This window comes from Xyrauchen texanus, chromosome 46 (genome assembly GCF_025860055.1).
Source record: "Xyrauchen texanus isolate HMW12.3.18 chromosome 46, RBS_HiC_50CHRs, whole genome shotgun sequence".
Classification (NCBI taxonomy): domain Eukaryota; kingdom Metazoa; phylum Chordata; class Actinopteri; order Cypriniformes; family Catostomidae; genus Xyrauchen; species Xyrauchen texanus.
Window position 1 is genome coordinate 1,298,421 of NC_068321.1, and position 26,509 is coordinate 1,324,929.

Sequence of the window (26,509 nt, forward strand, 5' to 3'; positions counted from 1 at the left end):
ATGTATGAAATCAGTTCCTCTCATGTTCAGAGTTTTTTTTTTCAGTTAAGTGAATAACAAAAAATCATCCTCTGCAGCAAGATGCACTCCATACATGTGGACTCGGTCCAGCGCTGGATGGAAGACTTGCGTCACATGACGGAGGTAGAGTGCATGTGTGTTCTACAGTCCAAACCCATAGGCATGGATGAAGATGCTCCAAGTGAGCTGATTGTATCCAGAGTGGGTGCTGTCGGCGAGCACGTCACTCGTGATAACCTGCAGACGCTGCTGAAGCGGGCGCTGGTGGTCAGTACAGAGATGGGGAAGATGTTCCAGCGTTTGGAGAAGGGTCGCTGGCAGAGGGTCAACAGCACTGCCGTCAGAGTCAACTGCCATGTGCGCTCGCTGATCCAAGAGTACAGCACAGCCAGAAACGCCCCAGCCGAAATGCAGAAGGTGCGTAAGAACAGATTCATAAATAAAATAATTTGTTAACTGTTGATTTATTATATTTAAGGTTCCTTTATGAACAGTATATAATCAATTAACAAAATAGCCAGTCTATCACAGATAATCTCTTTCTTCTTACAGCTCTGTCATGAACTCTTTCATACACAGTATCTTTATGGTAAAGACAACCAGTGTGAAATAACATTTTATTGTTGTAAGCCATGGGAATTTAAACTTCCACCTCAGCTCTCTTACAATAAAATAAAATGTTATTGATTCAGCAGTAGATGACTAACAGCTCATTTGGAATTGATGTCACTCAACTCCTGTATTCTCACAAACACTTCAGTCATTTGTCCCTAGATCTGTGATATCAGATGTTATCAAACTGCAAAACTTCATTGTGAATCCTAAATGTCTGATATTCTGTTTGCTCATCTCTCTTTCTCAGTATGAGATGTCTTTGCTGGAGAAATGCATGGAGCTCAACGTCATTACTGAGAGGTGAAGATCTCAAACATTATCCACAACACAACATCTCATGTTATCTCACTCTGTTCAAGCAGTTTTACACCAAATGCATATTTTTTTCTGCAATTTAGAAACAATGGATTCAGATAGAAACTTTAACAAATGTAGTTTTTTTTTTTTTTACAGTGAGTGTGTCAATTTTGTATCCTTGCCTGACAATTTTAAACAAACATAAATCGATTTATTTAAATGATCTGCAGATTATAGAATTAATCGTATTGCACTATTTACTGACAAATGCCCCAAAATGAAGGTAGTTTAGAATATTTAAAATATTTTTAAATATGCTATATAGACCTAATAATACATATTATAATTCAGATAATTCAAATCCATTACACCATATTACAACTCATTTAGGTAATATAAAATGTGAAAATTTTGTGTATTTCCATATCACTAAACATAACTCAAACTTTCTTTTGCTCTACTTAATATACTTAATATATACTAAATTGATGCTTTTAGAGCATCTCACTTTGGTTGCATCGTGTCTCACTAGTTTTCAGCACCTCTAGTCATTAGCGCTGTGTTTTTAGGACGCTGTATCAAGTTAAACATAGTTTGAAACTTTGAAATACCCATCTCGAGATCCCTGCATTCTCTTGTGCTCAGTCCAGCTGTCATGCTTCTCAATAGGAAGTCTGCTGCCTAGTTAGGCTGGATATCTCAGCTAGAGACACAAAAGTGAGGCACCAGAGCAAGAACTGACAGACAAATCCAAATAGACACAAAGACTAATAGGGAGAACAATGATCCAATATCTTGACAGGGAAAATACCCCACCAAAACTGACACTAGTGATGTTTCATTTGTGAACAAATCTTTTAAATGACCGAATCGTTCTCATTTACCTTCGTACACTGACTGATATATTTTTTTCGCTTACTGAAGTCTCTCCCTTTTAGAACCAATAATCTCTCCAACAAGACTGCTTTGGTGCGGGCTGAGATGCATATCATTGGTTTCACCCTTGTAACAAATATGCCCTTCAATTAACAAGTCAAGACAGTCGTTTGAGTCTGAATGAGATGAGATGTCATGTCTAGTTCACATATGGACTGAATGTAAACTCGTTCTCAGTCATATCCTTCATGAACGAGGATTTACTGACTGATTATATGAGAGGAGGCATGTTGGTCAGTTTGGCATGTGAGGCAATTGCATTCGACACGGAGAGAAATAGGTCAAATGCACTATGACAAATTCATAGTTATGCAAAAAACTATCCCCCAATTTATGAATATATAAATGGCTGAAGACCATTCAGTTAAAATGACATAAATTAAGAATCGAAAAATTGTGCTTTGGTGCACAGTGTAAGATATGTTGGCTTTTCTTGGATGTTTTCTGTGTCTTGGCATTATACAAAATATGGGAAAAATAAGACCTTCCATGTGTGGTGAAAATGGTTGTGGAGTTTAAACTATTTTGATCTCTTCATATATTTGATCTCTTAGTCTCTTCATACACAGAGTTGGAATACTTTTAACATTTATTCCACTACAGATTACAGAATGTATTCTGTTAGAATAGCCTACTCATCATCAGTAACATAATCTAAATACATTGTGTTTTAGGATGGCCAGAGACAAAGTTGAGACCAATCATGCATGAGTCCTTTATTGAGTTTTACATGCTGGGTCTATTTCAAAGACAATTTAGTAGTTGCAAACACAGACTTTTATAGCCATGAGACACCTGCAGAAGATAAGCAAACCTAGCAGAGAACATTCTAGAAACTTACAGATGATAGCATGGCAGAAATATGTGATAAGCATAAAAGCAGAATCAGAAATAACAGTTGCTTTTTACTTTATGAAAAACAAGCATAGGATTATTCATTAAAGGACACTCTGGGGCCGCAACACAAAGACTGCAAGCTTTAATAATTTACATCCCTTCTGTCAGCCCAGGCTTGCCCAATTCAAGGATGCAGGTGGCCTGTACAGGGAATGTGAGCGCAGGAAAAAAATCGGTAAACAACATATACTTATATAAAAAATATATGCTCTGAAAAAAGCCTGAATATCTTACGCAGTGTAGCTTCTCAAGTAAATTTCAAGTAAATCTCAAGTAAGGATTTCTTAGATTTTTTTTTACTGAAAAAACAAAATGAATACAAATTCTAATTAAGAGTAATATGTTTGCATTATATCCATAGAGTTATATCCATATATCCATAGAGAATTATAAAATATAATTACAACTGGTAACAGTACATGGCTATAAATACTATTATACCTTAACATAATGCTAAATGTTCACATGGAAATTTACACAAGGAACTATATTTGATGCCCCACTTGCTGAAAAAAAAAATATAGAAATGATGATAATAATAATAATTTGTTACATTTAACATTTTATTTTACATTTGACAAAAATCTGGATAGGCTCCAGCACTACTAGTAACCCTACACTGGGTAAGCAGCTATAGAGAATGGATGGATGGAGCACTTTTCTAGACAATCAAAGTGCTTTAAGTAGTATCTCCTCAACCACCAATTCATATGCATAGGGGATTATAAGGAAGCCATGATGGAAAGAAGCCAATAGGCAAATTTGGCCAGGACACCGGGGTTACACCTCTACAATAAGGAATTTTTAAAGACTAAATTTTATATTGTAAGGGTTTCCACTAAGAATACCATTATGAGTATAGTGTATTTTGGGTAATATTCTATTAAGATTTAACAGTATGTATTGGTTTCCATTATAGATTGTATTGGTCTAATGGTATCCACTAGACCAGTGGTTGTCAACCCTGTTCCTGGAGCCTCCCCCCCAGCACTAAACATTTTGATACCTCCCTAATCAGACACACCTGATTCAACTCATCAGCTGAGTTTCACTTTATCCGCTGTTCAAACACTCCTCAGATTGGTTCATTTAAAAGCATTAATGTTTTCCAACTGAATAGACTAAATATAAATTGAAACAAATGACAATAAAATACGAATTAATCTCTTCAGTAATCAAAATATTTTTTGAAAGTAACTGTATTCTGATAACCAACAATTTAAATTGTAACTGTAGTGGTAAGTACAATTACTTGAATTATGTTTTTAGATACATAACATCGTTACATGTAGTCCGTTACTCTCCAACTCTGTTTCTACATTTGTTGAAATGAAAATTTCATTTGTGATGTCCTTGTTTTAAAGATTTCAGCATGAGCCAATAGCATGTGAGTGTGGACTGTGAAAGAGCATGACCTACTGAACAAATTCACCACTCACTGTTCATTTGAGTCTGAACGAGTTGAGACATCTCAATCATGAATGAACTGAACATAATCGTACACTTGTTCATGAATGAAATGAGTGAATCAGTCATCTCATTCACAAACAAGGATCTGCTACTGATTGGCTGAACAAGAAGAAAAAGCAAGTCATACAGTTCGTCAATTTCATTCAACAAGAAAAGGTCCCTGATGAATTACGAATCAAAATGAGTGATGACCAAACATTACAATGACATAAGGATATTATTGACTCATAATTATTTTTAGGTTAGTATTGTTGTCTTTTTTTGCATAGCCAGATGAAAAAGTTGTGCTCAGCAGGTCACAATTTGATAGATATGCTTTGTTGTCATTTGTGGAATAATGCTTATGATGCTTAAACACTCTGCAGTGCTTATAATCTCTTATAAGAATTGTGGACATGCAAATTTGAACAAAGGATAGTTAGACTTGATCCTGTTGTGAATGTCTGTGCTTTGGTTCAATGCTATTTACTCATTTGAGTAAAAGACTGTCTTTTGGCACAGTCAACCATTACATCTAATGGTGCAAAGGTGTAATTTGTAGAAATGGTAAATAATTGAATCAAGGAACGAATCTGATCAAATATATTTGGCGAATGGATTCAAAAGACTTGAGTCACAAAATGAATCAAAATCACCAACACTAACTGACATAAAACAGCACTGGGGGAGAGTAAATAGAGTGATAAATGAAGAGGGTAAGGAGGAAGGCAGGTGTGACAAATGGAATAATAATAAGGAAATTGGCGGGGCATGGTTAGCACTCAAGACAGACTGACAGGAGAGCACATGGAAACACAAACAAAGGCCATGTGCTCACAGACAAAAAAGGAACTGAACACAAAACAAAGAAATGACAGAAGAACATATGTGAAAGGAACACAAACAGCAACCATGTGCTAACACATAACAAGACACAACATGGGTGTCAGGATCCTAACACAAAGAACTATAAACAAAGCAGACCCTTGTGATAGGATCCTGACATATATTGCCAGTCAACCTGTCCAGCAGGTAATTTAAATTGTTTTTTGAAAGTGTCTTGAATGTTTTTCTCATTGAGAAATATACATCTTACAGCTGTAAAAAGCTCTGATGTCTCATTTGTTCTGTAGATGTCTTCACACGGAGGATGAATACTTCCTCAAATCCATGAAGGAGGCCATTCATGAGATCCTCACTGATGTCAGCGACTCCTTCAGCCATATGATTGACATGGCATTGGCTAATGAGATACAGGTAAGTCACAACTTTTATAGACAGATAAACTTTAAACATTAAGTGCTTGGTATGCTGTTCTTCATTGATCATTAGATTTGCCCTTATGTCATTACTCAACATTGTGAAATTGCCAGGGGGCCTATACATGCAACTGGTTTAGGTGGATAGCTAGGTAAGTTTTAGTTTAGTTTGTGTCAACCCTGGGTTTAAGGTACCATGAATTTGGCTTGGCTTCTATGAGTGTTCAATACCATAGTAACTTTTGTTTGGGGTAACAGATCATTAACAGAAACTGAACCAATCTTTTTTGAGTAAAGTGACATCTATAATGCAATTAAGACACTAAGGGTGTTTTTAGACCTGTAGACTATTTGCTTTATTCAGAAACGGGGACTAAATTGTTACAATGTTCCATTTTCTTCTTGGTTCGGTTTGCTTTTACAAGGCAACATTTCAAAACAGACCAACCACATCGATGTCAAATAAAGTCACATGTGGGCAAGCTGTCCCCTTATTTGTCACTATGTTTATATATGTTACAGGATTAAGCTCATACATTGATATACCGGTTAAAGTTATATGATTTAAAAAAAAATTAAACCATTACAAATTTTAGAGAATTTTCGAGCGTTGCCATTTAGAGGTTGTGATCCAAATACAAATGACCTGTCATTCGGATGGATATGAGTTGTAAAGTTTCCATCATGGTTATTTTAATGCGTCATTAGTTGCATTTGCATTATTTCTCCATTGAAACGTGCCTGTTCTCACAGATCTCTCTTTTTGTTTTTGTCAAATCAAAATCAATCCTGTAACCCTAAGTTTCCTTTTTAAGAAGGTAACTTCTATGCTGCATCAGAAGCTGATTCTTTGGGAGAGCCCAGTTCAGTAGTGCATATGTTTATGCAATCTTATGTTGAAGCAGTAAATGTATTTGGCTTGCTGTCCATATACAGGAGGGCTCGGAGGTCAAAGACTCATCTCGAGTCCTGATTACCCCCCTGGAATTTACTTATTTAGATAATGAATCTAGAGAACAGTTGGAGATGGAGTGGAGATGGAATATAAGGAGAGTTGTCACAGGAAGCAGGTAAGCAGCGGCTTATATACTTATATACAATGGCTGGTCAAGAGGGCTACAATGCGATTAGACAACTTTGCAGTAGGGTGGGAGTTTGTTGCATGGCGGAGTTTTAGACTCACAGCCTAAAAGACACAGCAGTTGCGGCATCAGTACAGCACGTTTGCGCTGTTTTGTGGTGTCATGGGAGTTTGTTGAACTATACGAAAGACACCACAGTCGTGGCCCGTGGACAGCACATTTGTGCTACTTAGGAATGTTTTGAGCCAAAGGTAGGAGCACCACAGTTGTGCTTTCTTAACAACTAAAATGTTTGCCCTCTTTGGCTCCTCGGTAGCTAATGGTGAAGTCTTAGAAAGACACCTAGATAGAGAAAGCAGGAGGGAAACCTGCGTACAATCCAGTGACAGGAAATTAAACCTGTACCTGTTGGAAGTAATAATGGTAAAACCCCTGTGGAAGGTGCAATTTCAGGCATTGCTGAATAAAAGATAAAATAGTCATATTTAGGTGAAACTTATACTAGGAAGACATTTCACAACCCTGTGAAATAAGAAATAATCTGTGAAAAGTTAGCTCCATGGCCACTGGAGAGTGGGCTGCTCCTGTGCCGGTAGAGGGAATACTTCTTTTACTAGAGAGAGACAGAAGAGAAAATAAATATTAGTAACATTTAGAAAAAATTTGACCACATGCATAATGATCTATGAAAAGAGAGTTGCAGCTTTGCAATGCATACAGAAATTTTGGAGAAAAGTGCTGGGGAATACAGTACGTCTTAATAAACAATGTGAAAAAACTGCAGAAAATTATCTGAAAAAACTGCAGAAAATTGTCTATATGCAGTTCAGAGTTTTGGCTCTGAACTGCATATAGACATGCAGGAGAAATGGACTTGCAATCATAATTGAAGGATTCACTTGAGACCATTTGTTCCTTAGGAGTATGACACATGTCACATGTAGTACAATATAGGTCTTGCACAGGAAATGCATTGCATTGTGATAGCTGTGAACAGCATGAAATTATTGAGGAATGCAGTTGTCATTAGATTATCGGTCGATTGGAAGGAGTTCTCTGTTGCATGATGACCCGGTGTTCAGAATGGTATAAATCACACTCCGAAGGGCACTTACGGGGGAGAAACAATTGTGATATACATGTTAGATGATGAACGATAACTGGATACAGCACGCCCTAAACAAGCTGTGGTGAGGTAAACAGGCTGATGAGAATCACCAGTGTGGCAGAACCTGATTTGTTGGGGGCTGAAATGGTGGTTGGATTGAATAGATAATCTTTGTTTCTCTCGCTTTCAAATAAAAACTGAACTCTAATGGCATGAAGCCAGAACGGAGCCCATTCGTGGAGGCAGCTCGTACTGCTTTCCATGTGGAAAGTTTAGATATGAGAACATGAGCAGTCGTAGAAAGCTGTTTTGCATTTTTAAAGTGCCGGAGTAGCCAGTTTGTGGAAGCAACTTCATGCTATAAACTGCTTCAGCAAATGGAGCATTGAAAGAAAGACAGGGTAAAAAATACAATACTTAACGTGGTAGCCGTCAATTCTGCTTAAAGCAAAAGAGCTGCTGTGGCAGCTTTTGTTGAATAATGAGATTATTTGGATAGAAGAGCTGGTGGAGCCGAATGCTTTGCAGTGAAGTTGCATCCGATGATCCGACTGCCTGGGTCTGTTCTTGAGCAAGCTCTGATTTGCCTACAATCTCCACAAAACTGTCGGCGAGCAAAAATCGGGCTTAAAATCATGTAGTGTAAACTCTGCATAAGCAGTGTCTTATATACTCCTGCTCGCAGGCTGTGATTTGTCAAATTAAAATTAACATGCTCCTCCCGAACCTCTGTTAATTAACTCCATTAGGAAGCGGGACTTTGAAACTCTTTACCATCACGCCTATGCTAACATCATTGTGAATGTCAAACCCAGCTTCATATCGTCAGACTTTTTCTTTTTCAAGGCAGCATAGACTTGTGCTACTGGATCCCTTAAACCAACACTTCGCTGAGCATCTTGCAACTGGTCAGCAGGAAAAGTTCTACTCTTCTCCTTACATCTACTGGCAAAGAAGCACCTCTTCAAAAACTCTTCTGGGTTTGTAGTGTGTTCAGACTGCACTCATAATAGAGTATATTGTAGAAAACTAAAAGAGCCACTTGCTGAAAATTATATCTATTTAAAGACAGAAATTTTCTCCAACTGCAAGCGATACATCCTTTTTGATGACAGGCTGTTCTCTAACAGTGCTCAATGAGACTGGATGAATTCAATGTGTGCATATAAAACGCAAAATGCTTGGCTCTAGCACAGGGGTTCTCAGTCCTGTTCCTGGAGGCCCCCCAATACTGCACATTTTGTATATGTCCCTTTTCTGACACACACAATTCAGATCTTTGAGTCTCCACTAACGAGCTGATGAGTTGAATAAGGTGTGTTTGATTAGGGAGATATCTAAAATGTGTAGTGTTGGGGAGGCTCCAGGAACAGTGTTGAGAACCATTGCTTTAGCAGCTTACTTTTGTTCTGAAGCCGCTCCTCTCACCTCCCACTTCTCAATGGCTTTTGAGGGACCATATGAGTAAGATGTGAGAGGAGGGGATATTGAGCACAGAGATTTAGGAGGGTTTGTCATAGGCTCAATTCCTGCATACATCCCCCCGTGTTGATCCGGGGTAGAATAGGACCCCAGCACCCCCTTGCTGATCGTAAGAGGTGACAAATGGGGCGACTTGTTTGCTGTGAATTGTGACCTGTGTCGGTTGAGGTAGAGGTCCTAGTACTTGAGGAATGTGGTTAGCTGTGGCTATCCCAAGTCCAACACAGCACTTTGGCTCCTATTTCACATAGATGGGTGGTTGGAAAGGCCTGTTCCAATCAAGCAGCTAGTCAAGACTTGCCCTGTGCTGCTCTTTGGTATTAAAATCAGCAATACTTTAATACTTCCAAGGTGCTGACAAGGGTCTATTGAGTATTATAAACACCTATTTATATTATAAACACCTATATATTCCATTCCTGTATCCTTGGTGCGGAACCAGTGGATTCCCATGGCTCTGTGCATCCCCTTTTTGGACTACGAGGTGGGTGAGGAGTAGGGAGGATGAAAAATAATTTTTCAAACATGGTTAACAAATGAAACCCTAAAGGACGGATGTTAGACCAGGAATTGGATGTTGATTTAACCACTGGCTTTATGTTTTCCACCAAAAATGATAACTGGCAAAGGTTTCTCTTTCTGGAATCACTGTCTCCAGTCATGCCTCTTACCAAACTGTCCCATTTTGCTATACAGAATGGGATTACATGAATAGCAGGGGCAGTTTAAGATATTAAAAAGTTGAGATCTGGAAAGATTCTGGTGGAGTGTGCTAGAAAAGCTCATTCTTAAAATTTTTTACAAACTAGTGTTTTGGCTGGAGTTGCTATAAAAGCCATTTATCATCCATCTCTGAACAACAGCAAAGGTGTAATTCGTACCAGAGAACTACAGGACATGGAGGAGTCTGACATAGCGGCAGAATTGACAAAACAATGTGTGATAAGTGTGTAAACAAATTACAATTAAAAAAGTTGACCAAATAATCAAAACTGGTACATACATCATGACATTCACTATGCCTCAACCACCATAAAGAATCCAAATTCGCTACTTGAGTGTCACTGTGGATATCATTATATCAAATCCACTTAGATGTTTAAAATGCCAGAAATTTGACCATGGTTCTGCTGGGTACAAGAATAAGTCTGTTTGCTGTAATTCTGGAGAGAAGGTCAGTGAAGCAGCCTGTAATAGACCACCAAAATACAGACATTGCTCAGCTGACCATTCAGCCTCCTCAAAAGTCTGCGCTGTCTAGGTCAAAGTAAAGGAAATTCAGAAAATCAAATGTGTAAACAAGGTGAGATACGCTGAAGCATGCAAACTGGTTGAAGGGTCCCCTGCCTTCAGACTGCATAAGGTTTTTACGAACTGTGGAATGCCAAACAGACCTGATCTGGGTAACTAAAGATAAACCACAACCCATTAACAACAGTAAGAGCTCATATTTACTAAAAAATCAAGACTGTTAGAAATTTAGTTGAAATTGTTTGGAATTTTCAATTTTGACCCAGAAAAATCTGAATCAAGTTTCACCAATGGAACATACTACTTCAAGAGAGAAAAATTAATTGCACAGCACAGTAACTCACAGTAAGCAGCCAAAACAAATAAAGTTCAAAATTGATCTCAAAAGATTGAAAACTCAAAAGATGTCAAAATGTCTGAGGTCATGACCCATCACAGCTGCAGCCTTTCCCCCAAGTGTAAGAATAAGGGGCCTGAACCTGTCTTATTTGATGTCATCATATAATTCAATACAATTGTCAGGGTTTTACATTTACATTTATGCATTTGGCAGATGCTTTTCTCCAAAGCGACTTACAGTGCATTTATTACAGGGACAATCCCCCCGGAGTAACCTGGAGTTAAGTGCCTTGCTCAAGGACACAATAGTGGTGGCCTCAAACCAATGACCTTCTGATTAACAGTTGTGTGCATTATCCCACTACGCCACCACCACTCACAGATTTAAAGGGATAGTTCGCCCAAAAAAGAAAATTCTCTCATCGTCTCATCATGGGGCGGCTGTGGCTCCACGACTCCACATACCGAAGTGTCCTTGGGCAAGACACAGAACCCCAAGTTGCTCCCAATTGCAGGCTAGCGCCTTGCGTGGCAGCTCTGCCATCATTGGTGTGTGAATGGGTGAATGAGACGCAGTGTAAATTTCTTTGAATACCGCAAAGTTTAAAAAGGTGCTATATAAGTGCAGACCATTTACTCACCCTCATGCCATCCCAGATGTGCACTACTTTCTTTTTCAGCAGAAAACAAACAAATATTTTTAGAAGAATATCTCAGCTCTGTAGGTCCATACAATGCAAGTGAATGGTGATCAGATCTAGTTCCAAGAATCAAATAAAGGAAACATAAAAGTAAACCATAGGACTCCAGTGTCAGGTTTTCTGTAAACAGAGACAACACAGATTATATGATATGGGATTTATTGAACAGTCAGCAGCAAATAATAGGGCAGGGTATATGTAGATTCATCAGCAGGCAGAGTGGGTTGATGACTGTAGGGTTCTGCAGAAGTGAGGGAGACAGACGCACAATGGGAGTATGAGACATGGACCGCTTGAGGCCTTGCAGAGATGGGTTGTTACAATGAGGGAGCAGAGACGAGACACTGTTGGACTCAGAGGGAGTGAAGAAGACAAACACAACAAGGGAGGATGAGAGATGAATGCTGAAGGACTTGCAAAGAGGGAGAGAGTTCCGGCAGATCCACTGGGTCTGAGGAAAGACAGTAGGCACACACTGGGCTGGCAACACAGTGAGTTCAGAGACACTGGAAGGCTATGAGCTAAATCAGATTAACAGTGCCAAACAAGGGAGAGAATCTGGGATCGGTAAAACCGTCTTGGTTACTGTTGTAACCTCCATTTCCTGATGGAGGGAATGAGACGTTGTGTCGATGTAGTGACACTAGGGGTCGAATTTTGGAGCCCCAATCACCTCTGAAATTTGAGAAAAGGCCAAATGAGAATTGGCGAGTGGAATTTGCATGCCACTCCCCCAGACATACGGGTATAAAAGGAGACGGCTTGTATCCACTCATTCAAGTTTGTGCTGAAAGGCAGAGACAGGAGGGACACAAAGTTGTGTTCCCTCCATCAGGGAGTGAAGGTTACAACAGTAACCAAGACGCTCCCTGTCTGTCACTCACTTGAAGTTGTGTCAATGTAGTGACACTAGGGGTCGCTATACAAAACACCACGACCAGCTGAACTGTGTTACATAGATCGGCGGTGCAGATTCAGGCAGGCTACGGCGTGCCTAGTAACAAGTGCACACAGCCCCATCGTAACCTTCCCAACGTCCCACATAAGTCACATAGTCCCTCATACCCCAAAAGGTGGTGGACAAGACATACTTACAATGGGAATAGGTCCCATCAGATGTTTTGTATAATTTTGTATAATAGATGTTTTTTAAAAATTCCCTTAGCTGGGACCAAGATATATTTGCACTGGGGAAGGTGTTCTTTTCCCCCACGGAGAAAGGACACCGCGGATACCACATCCTGCCCGGAGGGAGGTTAACATGGGGAGAGCACATCACATGGACTTACCCACCGGGAAGTACCACACATAGAAAGGAGTCCCTGCAGTAGGTCCTACCAGGAAGGGAGGAGCTCTACAAGCGCAGGGACTGTGGCAGTGCAGAGCTCTGCTCAGGGGAAGACACGGGCGTACCGTCAGGGAAACAGTACCATGAAAAATACCTCAAATGGGATGACCGACAGGGATCCACTATATATGGAGCACTTATCCCAAGTACAGGGTCTGACCTGACAGGGCATACTACACAAGTACTAAGCCTGGCATCGAATTCCTCCGCCGAATTCGCCTGCTGCTGGGTGCTGGGGAGGAAAGACATCCAGCGTTCGCCAGTCCTGGGAACTCATGTGGATGAAAAAGCGCATGTTATCCCCTCAGGGAGTGGAAAGTCACTGAGTGCAAGCGGTCCACCCAGCCAGCTGCTCACATATTTACCTGTTCGTACCTGCTAACACACGGGATGAAACTGGCTCAAACCGGAGATTGTAAAATCTTGGAAAGGTATTGGGTGTTGCTCAGCCCACTGCTCTACAGATGTCTGTTAGAGAGGTGCCGGGGAAGAAAGGAACTGGGGCAAGAAGGAGAACCCACTGTAAAATTACCGTATATCCAACAGCCTTTTAATCCTCTGGGGTCTGAGGGTATTTTGGGCCCTGGAGAAGTTTTGACATGCCTTGACGTTTGTGCTTTTTTCAGTTGCTTAAAAACATATTAATGGCTAAAATCTGATAACACTGTATTCAGCACAAACTGGGCTACAATAATATGTGAGCAACATGTATGTACAGGTTTGTATTTTTGAGAAAATAATGTTTATGCGTGGTTTTTGAAAAAACTAAAACTTTAAGTCACTGAAATAAGGTCATATAACAGATCTAAACATTTGTCCACAAGACTTTTGAGAACTGGATCTTGTAACCTAGAGTTTTTGCTACAAAATGATGTGAAAACCATCCTGAGCACTCATTCATACAAAACAATGTAGTAATTTAACTTTTGTAAGACAATTTTAGTGTTGAAAGGTAATATGAGAGGAGGCGTGAATGATCATGAATATGAAGGTGATTTACACCTGATAAGACAAAGACCCTCCCATGGGCCTATCAATGAGAGATATGAAGTCGTTTGAGAGACTGGTGTTGGCCCACCTGAAGGACATCACTGGACCCTTTCTGGACCCCCTTCAATTTGCTTATCGAGCAAACAGGTCTGTGGATGATGCAGTCAACATGGGATTGCATCCCTGCAACTGCAACATCTGGACAGACCAGGGACATTCGTAAGGATCCTTTTTGTGGACGTCAGCTCGGCTTTCAACACAATCATCCCAGATATACTCCGGACTAAGTTAAACCAACTCCCTGTTCCCACCTCTACCTGTCAGTGGATTACCAGCTTTCTGACGGACAGGCAGCAGATTGTGAGGCAGGGAAAATTCACTTCCACCACCTGTACCATCAGAACTGGTGCCCCCCAGGGATGTGTGCTCTCCCCACTACTCTTCTCCCCGTACACCAATGACTGCACCACCAAGGACCCCTCTATCAAGCTCCTGAAGTTTGCAGACGACACCACTGTCATCGGCCTCATCCGAGATGATGATGTGTCTGCATATAGAAAGGAGGTTAAACGGCTGGCTGTCTGGTGCATTCAAAACAACCTGGAGCTGAACACGCTCAAAACGGTGGAGATGATTGTGGACTTTAGGAGGAACACCCCAACATTGTCCCCCCTCACCATTCTAAACAGCACTGTGGCAGCAGTGGAGTCATTCAGGTTCCTGGGCACTACCATCTCACAGGACCTGAAGTGGGAGATACACATCGACTCCATTGTGAAAAAGGCCCAGCAGAGGTTATACTTCCTTCACCAGCTGAGGAAGTTCAACCTGCCACAGGTGCTGCTGAAACAGTTCTACTCAGCAGTCATTGAGTCTGTCCTCTGCACTTCAATAACTGTCTGGTTTGGTGCAGCTACGAAATCAGACATCAGAAGACTACAAAGGACAGTTCGGTCTGCTGAGAGGATTATTGGTTGCAAATTCCTTGTATGTGTAAGCATACGTGGCAATAAAGCTGATTCTGATTCTGATTCTTCTGATTCTGATAGAGAATGAATGTGAGGAGACTTAATTATCCAAATCAAGTTTTAAGTTAAAAGAAGTAATCTGACTAAATATTTTCTTTACTTAATTTTAGAACTACACTACCATTAAAAGAAGTCTCTTCTGCTCACCAAGACTGGATTTATTTGATCCAAAATACAGAAACAACATTGATATTCTGAACACTTTTTACAATTTAAAAGAACAGTTTTCTATTTAATATATTGTAAAATGCAATTTGTGATCAAAGCTGAATTTTCAGCATCATTACTGCAGTCTTCAATGTCACATGATCCTTCAGAAACCTGATTTTCTAATATGGGCATATTTAAAGTGTATTTTACTCATTTACACCTGAACAGATCTTTGCAAGCACAAGCTTTGTTGATGATAATGAGGCAGCATAAACGCTATTTAAAATATAATCTAAACGTTCATATAATTTTATATCATATTACATATCATATTTATATTATACAGCATACAATTTAAATACCTGCTTTAAACGTTCATCGGAGTCCCGCTCTTCTTCTGAGGAAAATGTTAACTCTTCCATAATATCGTGGAGCTTTCTCATCTGTGTATCGTTGCAAACGCGCAGAAAAATGAATTAAATGTGTTTAAATCAAACCTCACAGTCGCCTGTGTATCATTACAAACATGCAGAAAAGTTGAGTTGTGTTGTGTTTACATCAAACCTCACAGTCGGGGGCGTGTACATTTGCATTGATCGTCTCAGCACATTAGCGTATGAATGGCACGCTCTGCTGGTGGGTGGGATCAAATTACAGATAATTAGATAGCCTAGTAAAAACTGTATAAACTGTATATCGCTTTGTTTCAAACAGATTGCATTGCAGGAGGATATTTGTTTTAAATTTGAATTGTTTTATTTAAAAGTAGACATTTTAAGCTTTCTTTAGACATATGTTTCATGTTTGTGTGAAGTATTGGCGGAGTTTCAGTTCATTTTTGTGACTGAAATATGCTCGTGAACACAGAGACTGCTGAAAGCTCACCCTTTTTATTTTCTTTATTTTACAAAAGCACAAGATTTTGTTGTTATTGTGTGTGTACACAAATACAAGTAGACCCTTTATAGTCTCTAATGACGTCTTACACTTATCTGTATACCCAAAAATGATGGAGTATTTTAAGTTGTTTCTGCTGTAATGACGAAAATATCCAGCAGTTGACCCCAGAGGGTTAAACACTTGTATTGGTGAATGGAATGCATGTGGATTAGCTTCCAACACTGATCGGATCCGAAGAACAAATCTAAATCAGTGGTTGCAAGCTGTCTCCTTTTATACCCGTATGTCCAGGGGAGTGACATGGAAATTAGGGTACAAAAAATAGACAGGAAAAAATAACTAACAGCTTCAAAGTAACAGAAATAAAACTGGAAAAACTAAGAAAGCTGTAGTCAGGAGGATCTCAGAAAATCCTCAAAGCAGGAATTCACAGGAGATATACTCAGAAGAAAATCCAGCATCAAACTGAGGAAGCAAGGGAGTATAAATAGGGAGCAGGAAGAGAGGATGAAATGAACAACATGTGAGAGTAATGACAGAGATTAAACACAGAATAAGGGTGTGATAATGGAAACAAGTAGGAGGAGTAGAGAAAGCACATGCCTGACATGAAACACAAACAGGTCATGTGCTTAAACACGAAAGAAAGAGTTCCCAAACACAAAAACCAGATGTGAATGATAGGATCCAGTCACAATGAATGAAAAAGGAACGGACCAAATTGACACCATCCTGACATCCAGTGGGTAAATCCATATCTTAAAAAGCAATATGATAAGTGTGGGTGAGAAACAGATCAAGTCCTTTTTTACTCTAAAACTCCACATTCACTTTCAGTTTTACATCTGAAAGCCACATGTGGTGTATACTGATGTGTTTCTCACCCACACTTGTCTTATCGCTTTTAAAGATATAGATTTAACCACTGGAGTCATATGGATTACTTTGTGATTTTGGAGCTACAAAGATCTGATCACAATTCACCCCCTGCCCTCTTCAGTACCGCTAACCTAGCCCTTATGCCATCCCACAACACCTCCTACTCATGCTCCTCTGCCATCCTCCATGCCTTGCAACGTTGCCTCCGCTTTTTCACCTGGTTTAGTATCTCCTTCTCTCTCCTACCCATCACCCTGGGACTATTCTTCCCCAATAATACTTAACTAAATCTACTAATGCATTCTTCAAACAAAATGTCACTAAACATGTTAGGTTTGGCCTTCACCCTTCCTCTAAGTGTAGCACAGGTCCCAATCTAGCTTGATCCATGCATCATTATCGTTAGATCTTGGCCAATTGAATAGCCGCCTCCTCCCTGGTTTCTTCTCCTTGTCTTGCCTTCCCTGTCTTGTCTGTGGGGTAAAAGTTGTATCCTTCTGGGGCGTACCTCGTGGGCTTGACTTGTTCTGGTCTTCTTGGTGCCACTCCACAACAATGGATTAAGTAACACAGCGGTGCTCAACAAGCTCTGTATCCTTCTTGTCTACCTGCTGCTGCAGCACAATGCCACATTTCATCTTTCAGTGATGAATCTGCAGAACTTGTTAACCTTATCCACCCTCAAATGAATTTCCTAGGGACCCTTTGCTTATTAGCCATGTCCATTCCAATCGTGTCTGTAGAATCTTCAACATTGTCCCAACTTGCTTCACCTGCTCTCGAAGTGAGGCGCTGTCACCTGGGAAGTAACAATATATTGATTAGCAATACACTAAATATAATAGTAATATAATATAACCACAATTATCATACCAGTAACTTTCCCTTTTCTATCCACAGTATGTTATGAATGGCATACAAGTTCATAATGAAGAACCCTTATGAGAACATGAATTCAATTTCATTTATTTTCTTTGAAGCAGAATATTTGTTTGTAAAAGGGGAGGAAAAAGAAAATAATAAAATATTGGTATACAGATTTTGTTTGATATATCATACTGTACAGTGAAATGTGCTATTGTTATATCCCTACTCACCTGAAGGATGGATAGATCAGGCAAATCTCCAGTCAGGCCTTTGTAGAGTGTGCTCCTTTGTAGAACATAAAACTTTCATGAGTGGGAAGTTGCATATCCACAGGTATTTTAATTCAAACATGCAACATATTGTAATAAATCTACAATATTCAGCCTTTACCTTACACCCTAGGTTGTTTCTCTACACTTTTATTATATTAAATACTTATTTATATAGCTTGCTCACTGTATAATCATGATAGCCTAATACGTATAACACAAGATTGCATCTTAAACGAATGACTGAGTTGAAAACTTGAATAAGAACGCATTTTACACGGAGGGGACCAGCTAGGGAAACGTACCTGCCTACAATAACTGTTTTCATTTGATTTGAGTTACATTAAACATGAATAACCTTAGTCGAGTCCCCAGGAACATCGGGAACACCTATTTTTTACTTTAGTACTATTAAAGTAACAAGCCTGCTGTCTTATCAATTCTAGCTTCACCATACACTCAAACTGTGAGGTTTCTCTGCTTTCCTCATGGACCTGTAGCACAATGCCTTTTTCATTGAGTTTGTCCTTCACGTCAAAACAGGGATTTTCATGTTTATGATAGATATCACCATGGTTGCAAATTAATAAAAAAAATATAAATTATACCCAAGATTTTGGCCATGTTGCAGATGTCTTTCACTGTTCACTGATAGTCAGGCATTGGTGAAAAGTCTAACTTCATCAATTTATTCTGCTAAATTGTTCATACCATGAATTAAATATCTATTTTAAAACCTAATCAGAAAGATATTTATTGCCAAGTAAGTTTTACAAAAGGAATTATTTTTGGTTTATTGGTGCATGTCTCAAATGTGCATCAATCAAAGAAATTTAAACAATTTTCACCTAAGTGCATAAAATAATTCAATATATTTTACATATATTACTGTATAATCGCTTCAGAGTTTCAAAGTAATTTAAATGTCATTTCCTAGACCTTACCTTATCATGGAATCAAGAGTCAAGACTCTGTTATAAACCCTAATGGCTTAACATGGCTGGTCGATTTTGAGAGTAGAAATCCTTGTATATCAAAGCGGCTTGCCGCCAGCCAGCCCGTTCCATTAGACGGAGGCAAGCGCCAGAGAAAATGAAGCAGTCGGCCCACCGGCTTTTCGCCGGCGGCATCTCGCAAGAAATGGGAGTGACGAATTCGGCGGCAAACGTTTCATCCCCGCCAGTGGGACGCACCTATAGCCGACAGCTTAGGGTCGGCGGCAAAAAGAAGCCGTGCAGATATTTTTTGCTATCTGGGACTTTAATGGGGCATTGGGGAAGGGTACGTGCAGCCTGATACAGCTGGTCGCGTTTGTACGTAAGATTACCTGCCTGCTTCTGTTTCAGCAGTTCACGTACATGGCTCAGCACATGGCATGATTAAAGTGGGACCCCTAGTGTCGCTTCTTCGACACAACGTGGCGAGAGCGACAGAAGGGGAACGTCTAGGTTACGTATGTAACCTCCGTTCCCCAATGGAGGGTACGAGACGTTGTGTCCTCCCCGCCATGTCGCTGAGCCGAGCCACTGTTGTGGCCGGACCATTTCCGGCTCCTCAGAAAAATCCTGAATGAACTCCCGTATTTTCCCCGTTTAAATACCCGTATGTCCGGGTATGCAAACGGGGTATGCAAATACTGTCTGCCAACTCCTCATTGGCCTTTTTTCATAAGTCAGAGGCATATTTCGGTGCTCAAGAGAGACCCCTAGTGTCGCTTCTCTGACACAACGTCTCGTTCCCTCCATCGGGGAACGGAGGTTACATACGTAACCTAGACTTTCCTATCTATTCTGAAAACTTCTCCGGTCTTTGGAACCAAAAGTTGACCGCTTACTCTGAGTAAACATACCTAGTTTAGTTGCTGAAACTGGTTTCTTGAACAGCCCCCAGGTGTTCATCTTGGGTGTTTTTATATGCTCTCATTGCTCAGGACCCCACCTCTGATTGGCTGGTTAGTAGGAACAGAAAGACCTGGGTAGGGTTGCACCAGCTGTGCGTAAGGTCACACATAAATTGGGACATAAAGTTCACACTAAGGGCGCAGTAACTACTAGTTAGTTTGTAACTAAGTCAGTGCTTAATTTAGTTGCACCACCTGTTCTGAAGGCAAGACTTAAATTGTAGGTCATAAGCGCCCAATAAAGTAATGCATAGTCACATAATATGACGTTTACCTGTATTTATCCAATAAACAGCCTTCAAATTTGCACATAGAATTGATAAAAAGACATGAACTTTAATTTGATCTTGTTACAGTTGATGTTCAAACCTTGTCTGCTTACGTAACTGTCAGCTGTAATACATTATATCCCCATTTAATATGATATGTAATAAAATTAGATTTGATAAATAGTATATTTGCCCTGTGTAAACAACAATATATAGGAACTGTATCTAAAATAAATCAGGGGTGATAAATAAATACTAATACAACAGGCTGGAAAAATAGACATTTATTCATTTGAATAACCTATATACTGTATATTTTGAATGTGTTAAAACTTGACACTGGGTGACACACCCTGAAAACTGCACCGTTTGAACTGTTTCATGCTGAAGAGCTGCTTAAAAGTATGTTTATTTTCTCTCTCATAAATGTAAATGAGTGTAAATATCAACATCATACTGAATGTTGAAATGATCGATGCCTGTCACACATGAGCTTATTGATGCCTGTCACACATGAGCTTATTGATGTCATTAAAAATCTGTCTGCTTTTTTACTCCAACCAGTACTCCTGGTGGAGGCTTCCATAAATATTTAGTCCTACCTAAGTTTAATGGTACAATGCTCAAATATTTTGTAGTGTGAAAATTGTGACTTACTGTAGTACCCATTTACACCACAACTAGGCTAAGTTGTAACCTACATATAGCTGGTGCAACTGGCCCCTGGAGAGCAAGGGACACACATACAGAAAAAAAATAATTATGTATGAATTATATATAAATGCACATTTTTATATTATTGAATCCAAAAGATGTTGTCTTTCATTCACACTAGCATCTTGCAAAATATTAAACCCTCAAATGATTATTATTCCTAATTATTATTATTATAATTAAGTTATATATAATTGTAGCTTCTCCAGTCTCAAGTTGAACTAGTGTCTAACCCAGCTAGATGGAACAGCCTCTCCGACAAAGTCTTTTTCTCAAGTCTTTTTTTAATTCATTGAATGTGTATTGTGTACTACAAATGTAGGCTAAGTTAAGATGGTCTGCCAATTTTGCTGACACTAAATCGCATGTTGTGCACACACGGTGTTGCTTAAACAATATTGTACTACAGTTCTCGATTTTCATGTAGATTGATTAAACATATCTAATTTGACTGCTTAAGAAAGACTAGGATGTAAAATATTACAACATCTGAACTGATTCTAACATTACTGTTTTTTCACAGATCTTAATCAGACAGATTGAAGAGTCTGATAATGTTTTTGCCATCAGCACAGCCATAAGTAATCTGCAGTCTTTAACTCAAGATGGACCGCAGCTCTGCAGCATCATCGCTAAAGTAAGACACATGCAGATTTCTGGTGTTTATTACACTGTTCTTGTCATGTTTATTCTGTTGGTGTAGCGTTGTGTTAAGTTCATAGTCTAGTCATGTTTAATCAAGTCAAATTCATGTTTATGTTTGTGTGGCGGGGCAGTGGTTGGACAAAAAATACACTAAATGTACAAAATGAACCAAGATGAAGAGCAGACTACGCCACCCCGTTTCTATGAACGGGGAAATTTCATAAGACACACAGGTTCGCTACCACAGAGAACAAGAGACGTGGACATGAATACAAAACTATTTTTTTATTTTCACAACAATAATACATTTAAAATGTATAAGAACGGTTAAGAGTTTATACTGCTTCAGTGGGTGCCAGACCAAAAAAAAATGGAAAATAAAGAAGAAAAACTTTCAGGCTGAGGCTTACCAGTAGGGTGGCTAGCTGCACAGTGAGTATCCTAAGACCACACCAACACTCACACACACTCACACACGCCAAGTGAGAGAAAGGCAAGTACCAACGGCAAAACACTCTGTGAAGGAAACACCACAAAAAGGACAAGGACAGATAGCTTCCCTACACCGGGGGCCTCCAGTTCCTGAAACAAACAACAAAAACAATTTATTTTGCAATCAACAGACACTCAGTTATAGTAAAGCAGGTTCCAACCCTGAAGAAGGTCAATAACTGGCGAATTACTGGCCACAAGTTTGACAGACTGGTGTAACCCAGAAAGGTTTACACCAAATTGCCAGTAATTCCTGAACAAACAATGGAGCAGCCAACTGCGATAAAAAAATAAATAATAACAAACAAACAAAATAAGTCAAACAATACAAAATGGAAATGACAATTAATTATACTTCAAACAAATGAAATCACAAAACAAAAAGTAATTAGAAAGTTAAACTAGGAAAAGTACAAAACAAAGAAAGCAACAAATTAACAAACAAACAGTTGGTAGCGATATTGCAAAAGGTGGGGCTAGGGTACAACATTGGAAAGTCTCACGCTGAGTGACGGCCCTGAGACTAGCCACCCTTCACCAAGACCACCAGTATTAGCGTAAAGCTATCTACAAAACAAAAGAAAACAAAGTCACACTGTAGTATGAAAGGCAGCAGAACAAACAGTGCAGTCTAACAAGGTTGTCGTCTAGGAAGCATTTGCCCCACAGTCCACAGTGACGAACCGCTCCAGAGCAGATTAATGCAAAATGAATGAATGAAAAATACTCAACCTCATCATGCTCAAGTGGTTAAATATACCCGGGTATAGTAGAGCGTTAGACCCACAGATTATTTTCCTTCACTCACAGCTTCGTTCATAATAAGCAAACCCCAATGTACAGGTGTTCCATCTGAACGTACACATTAACTGCAATACGATAGAAGCACAAGTTACCGGGGGGGTTCACACCAGGACAAACATTAGTCCGTTAAAATAGACATACCGGAGGTAAAAGACAGCCTGCACCCCAAAAGCAAAGTCGCACCAATCCTGGCCAGAACCTGGCTACAACAAATACACCACCACTTTAATAGTGTATGTGTGTGTACTAGCAGCAACATTAGCCAAACAGCTAGGTACATACCTCCCACAGAGCTGCGCGCGCACACGCAAAAGTGAATCTGATGATGACGCATATCCAGGTGGCCCGAACTCCGCCTTAAATAGGTCAGGGACAGCAGCCCATAGGCTGTCACACCCATCAGTCATGTAACAAATCACAAATAATAGGGTGGGTTCTAACCCGCCTTGCCACATTTGGTTCAAGTGAAGTTTATTCAAGTTCATGTTTTGTTCACGTTTGGAATTATGGTTTGTTGGATTTCCCTATTGTAAATAAACTGCACTTGGGTTTGTCACTCCATCGTCAAAGTCTTCGTCATTGCCATTGCCAGCAACGTTACAGAATACTCAACCACACAATGGACCCAGCAGTTCAGCTTCTGAGCCTCTGTCAGGGGAGTCATCCCCTGGAGGATTATGTTGAGGACTTTTGTGCCCTAGCCAGTCAGGTGGCTTTTAATGAGCTTGCCCTCAAGGACATTTTTCGGTTCGGACTTAATGAGCCAATCTCCTCCTTTATGCCAGGCGGTCGCAGTCCCCTCAATTTGGCCCAATATATTGACCTCTTCCTGCAGATCATTGGTTCTACGTTCACTGTGGGGGAGGCGGATACCGAGCCAGAGTTCCACGACATGGTCAGCACCGAACCAGAGTTCCTCAACATGGCCACCACAGAGCTAGAGTTCCTCGACATGGCCTACAAGCCAGAGCTTCACGTCATGGCCGCCAAGCCAGAAATTCACGTCATGGCCGCCAAGCCAGCATCCCACGTCATTGCCAATGAGCCCATGCCTGCCATGGACAACAAGCCAACTACCAAGTCTGCCACAGCCAAAGAGCCAACGTTGCCAGCCTCGTCTGTCACAGAGCCTGCAACGCCCACTTTGGCCTCACGGAGGAGGAATCTCTGTTCATGTTCATGAGCCTGGAGGTCGTTTCCAAGTCTCTGCCCATGTACACGACCACGGAGGTCATTTCCAAGTCTCTGCCCATGTTCATTACCACGGAGGTCATTTCCGAGTCTCAGTCCTTGCCCTCGACCACAGAGGTCATTCCAGAGTCTCTGTCTATGCCAGAGTCCGCTCCAGGCCATGTCACAACCACGCCAGTGTCAGCTCCAGACCATGTCACAGCCGAACCTCAGTCTGCTCCATGCAATGCAGGCCCGCCCATACTACACCTTGTTCCTCAGCCCCATCGGCTCTGCCCCTTGAGCTTCTCATGGCTCCAGCATCCTCCCATAGGCTCCACCTTAATCCCATGCTCCACACCCTGTCATGCCAGACCACACCCCAAGACCCCCTTCCCCCAGCTCCCTACAGAACTCTGGACTGGTCATGTTCTATGTGTTTTTGTTCATGTGTTGGGGCGTCAGGAGCTGCCCCTTAGAGGGAGGGAAATGCCATGTTTATTCTGTTGGTGTAGCGTTGTGTCAAGTTCATAGTCATGTTTAATCAAGACAAGTTCATGTTTATGATTTGTTCAAGTGAAGTTTAGTCAAGTTCATGTTTTGTTCACTTTTGGAGTTATGGTTTGTTGGATTTCACTATTGTAAATAAACTGCACTTGGGTTCGTCACTCCATCTTCAAAGTCTTTGGCATTTCCATTGCCAGCAACGTTCCAGTCCTGCTGTAGTCATGATTATTCTCAGGTGTTTGCATCACTCAGCTTATATTCAGTATCTGTCTTCAGAATGTATTCACCTTTGTTTCACATTCTGTTTCTTTTAAACCAGATTTGCAATCCAATACAAATTTGTTACTGCATGAGCAGGTGAGATAGAGATCATATGTGAACGTTTTCAGGTCATGCCACACATTTGTTTCATTTGGCCATTTCATAATAGAAACTCTGTTATCAAAGTCATTTCTTGTAGTTATAGCTTTGAATCATTTACAGTTTTTTATAACTGGTTACGCTTATCTTAATACCTAGTACACATTTTCAAACTCTTCATACAGTCAACACAACAGCAGTTTCTGTAGACTAATTTAGTCTTTGCTCTGACACAAAATGCATTCAGTGAGCACAACTGACAAAATTCATGAGCTGTTCTCACTCAAACAGTAGCAGTTTTACTTTCAATTGACTATATCACAATTAAAGTGGGTCAGAAGTTTACATACACTAAATTAACCATGCCTTTAAGCAGCTTGGAAAATTCCAGAAAATGATGTCAAGCCTTTAGACAATTAGTCAAATAGCTTCTGATAAGAGGTGAACGTCTAGGTTACGAATGTAACCTCCGTTCCCCGTCGGAGAAGCGACACTAGGGGTCTCTCTTTAGCACCGAATATACCTCTGATCTATGAAAAACGGCCAATGAGAAGTTGGCAGCTAGTATTTGCATACCCCGCCCCCGGACATACGGGTACAAAGGCGAGGCAAATACTAGAGTTCATTCAGGATTTTTCTGAGGAGCCGGAAATGGTTCGGCCACTACAGCGGCTCAGCGACGTGGCCGGGAAGGACACAACGTCTCGTTCCCTCCATCGGGGAACGGAGGTTACATTCGTAACCTAGACGTTCCCCTTCTGTCGCTCTCTCCACGTTGTGTCGGAGAAGCGACACTAGGGGTCCAATTTAAATTACGGCATGCGTTGAGCCGTGTACCTGGTCTGACACAGGAGCGGGCAGGTGTTTTTACGTGCCAGACGACCAGCTGTATCAGACTGCACATACCCTTCCCCAATGCCCCACAAAAGTCGTCGGGATCCTTTTGGTTACCCTGACAGGGGAACAAGGTGACGCTTGCCAACCTGGGAACGGGCCAAGCCTGGCTGGGCCTCTTTTCTCTCTATGTTTCTCGCATACAGCAATAGACAGCCGGGGCCCTTACATGCACTGAGGGAAGGGGGTCTTACCCAATTTCCTATTCTTTCAGGGGGAAAAGACCCTGCGGAGACCACCCCTACCCAGCTGGGGAGGTAAGGTGGTTAATACATCACATGTGTTTTTAGGCGACACGTGGGAGTGGCGCGGTGGTAGATCCAGCCTCAGCGAGGGGGGAGTTGCTACACACGGCGACCGGGGGGCAGCCGAAACTTACCCAAGGAAAACGCGAGTCCGTTCGTAAGGGGACCGTATCGCAGAAAATACACATAGGGGGAGTCCGCGTAGGAGTCCTCACCCTGTGGAGCACCTATTCCAGTACAGGGTAGATTTGAGTACCCGCAGTGGATTGGGTCGGCAAGTTCCTCCGCAGAACTGCGGACCCATGAGGGCTAGGGCGGAATCGACCAGGGATTCCAGTTGAGTGAAATCTCCTGGGAAAAAAAGACGCACAGTTTTACCTCAAGCGAGGGAAAGGGCGCTATATGCAAGCGATTCACCCGGCCAGCCCATCAGCGTGTTACCGATTTCTACTGGCTCGGACCTGAGAAAACACAGGATGAAACTGACTCAACCCTGAGATTGTAGTATCTCGTAAAGGTGTTGTGTGTCACCCAACCCGCTGCTCTACAAATGTCTGCCAGGGAGGTACACCTGGCCAGTGCCCACGAGGACGCAACACTCCTTGTCGAGTGAGCTCGGACTCCCAAGCGGGGGGGGCGTA

The 26,509-nt window shown here is 40.9% G+C and overlaps 1 protein-coding gene across 3 annotated transcripts in view; it reads left to right on the forward strand.

The window, feature by feature from the left end:
• The window catches only part of LOC127637921 (protein inscuteable homolog), a 296,421-nt gene that overhangs the window by 131,028 nt on the left and 138,884 nt on the right, over positions 1 to 26,509 (forward strand). For all 3 annotated transcript variants that reach the window (XM_052119175.1, XM_052119176.1, XM_052119177.1), the window contains exons 3-6: positions 78 to 438; positions 884 to 936; positions 5,349 to 5,472; positions 21,275 to 21,388. In XM_052119175.1, the coding sequence (XP_051975135.1) occupies positions 78 to 438; positions 884 to 936; positions 5,349 to 5,472; positions 21,275 to 21,388 (652 nt within the window). The remainder of the gene's footprint in view (positions 1 to 77; positions 439 to 883; positions 937 to 5,348; positions 5,473 to 21,274; positions 21,389 to 26,509) is intronic.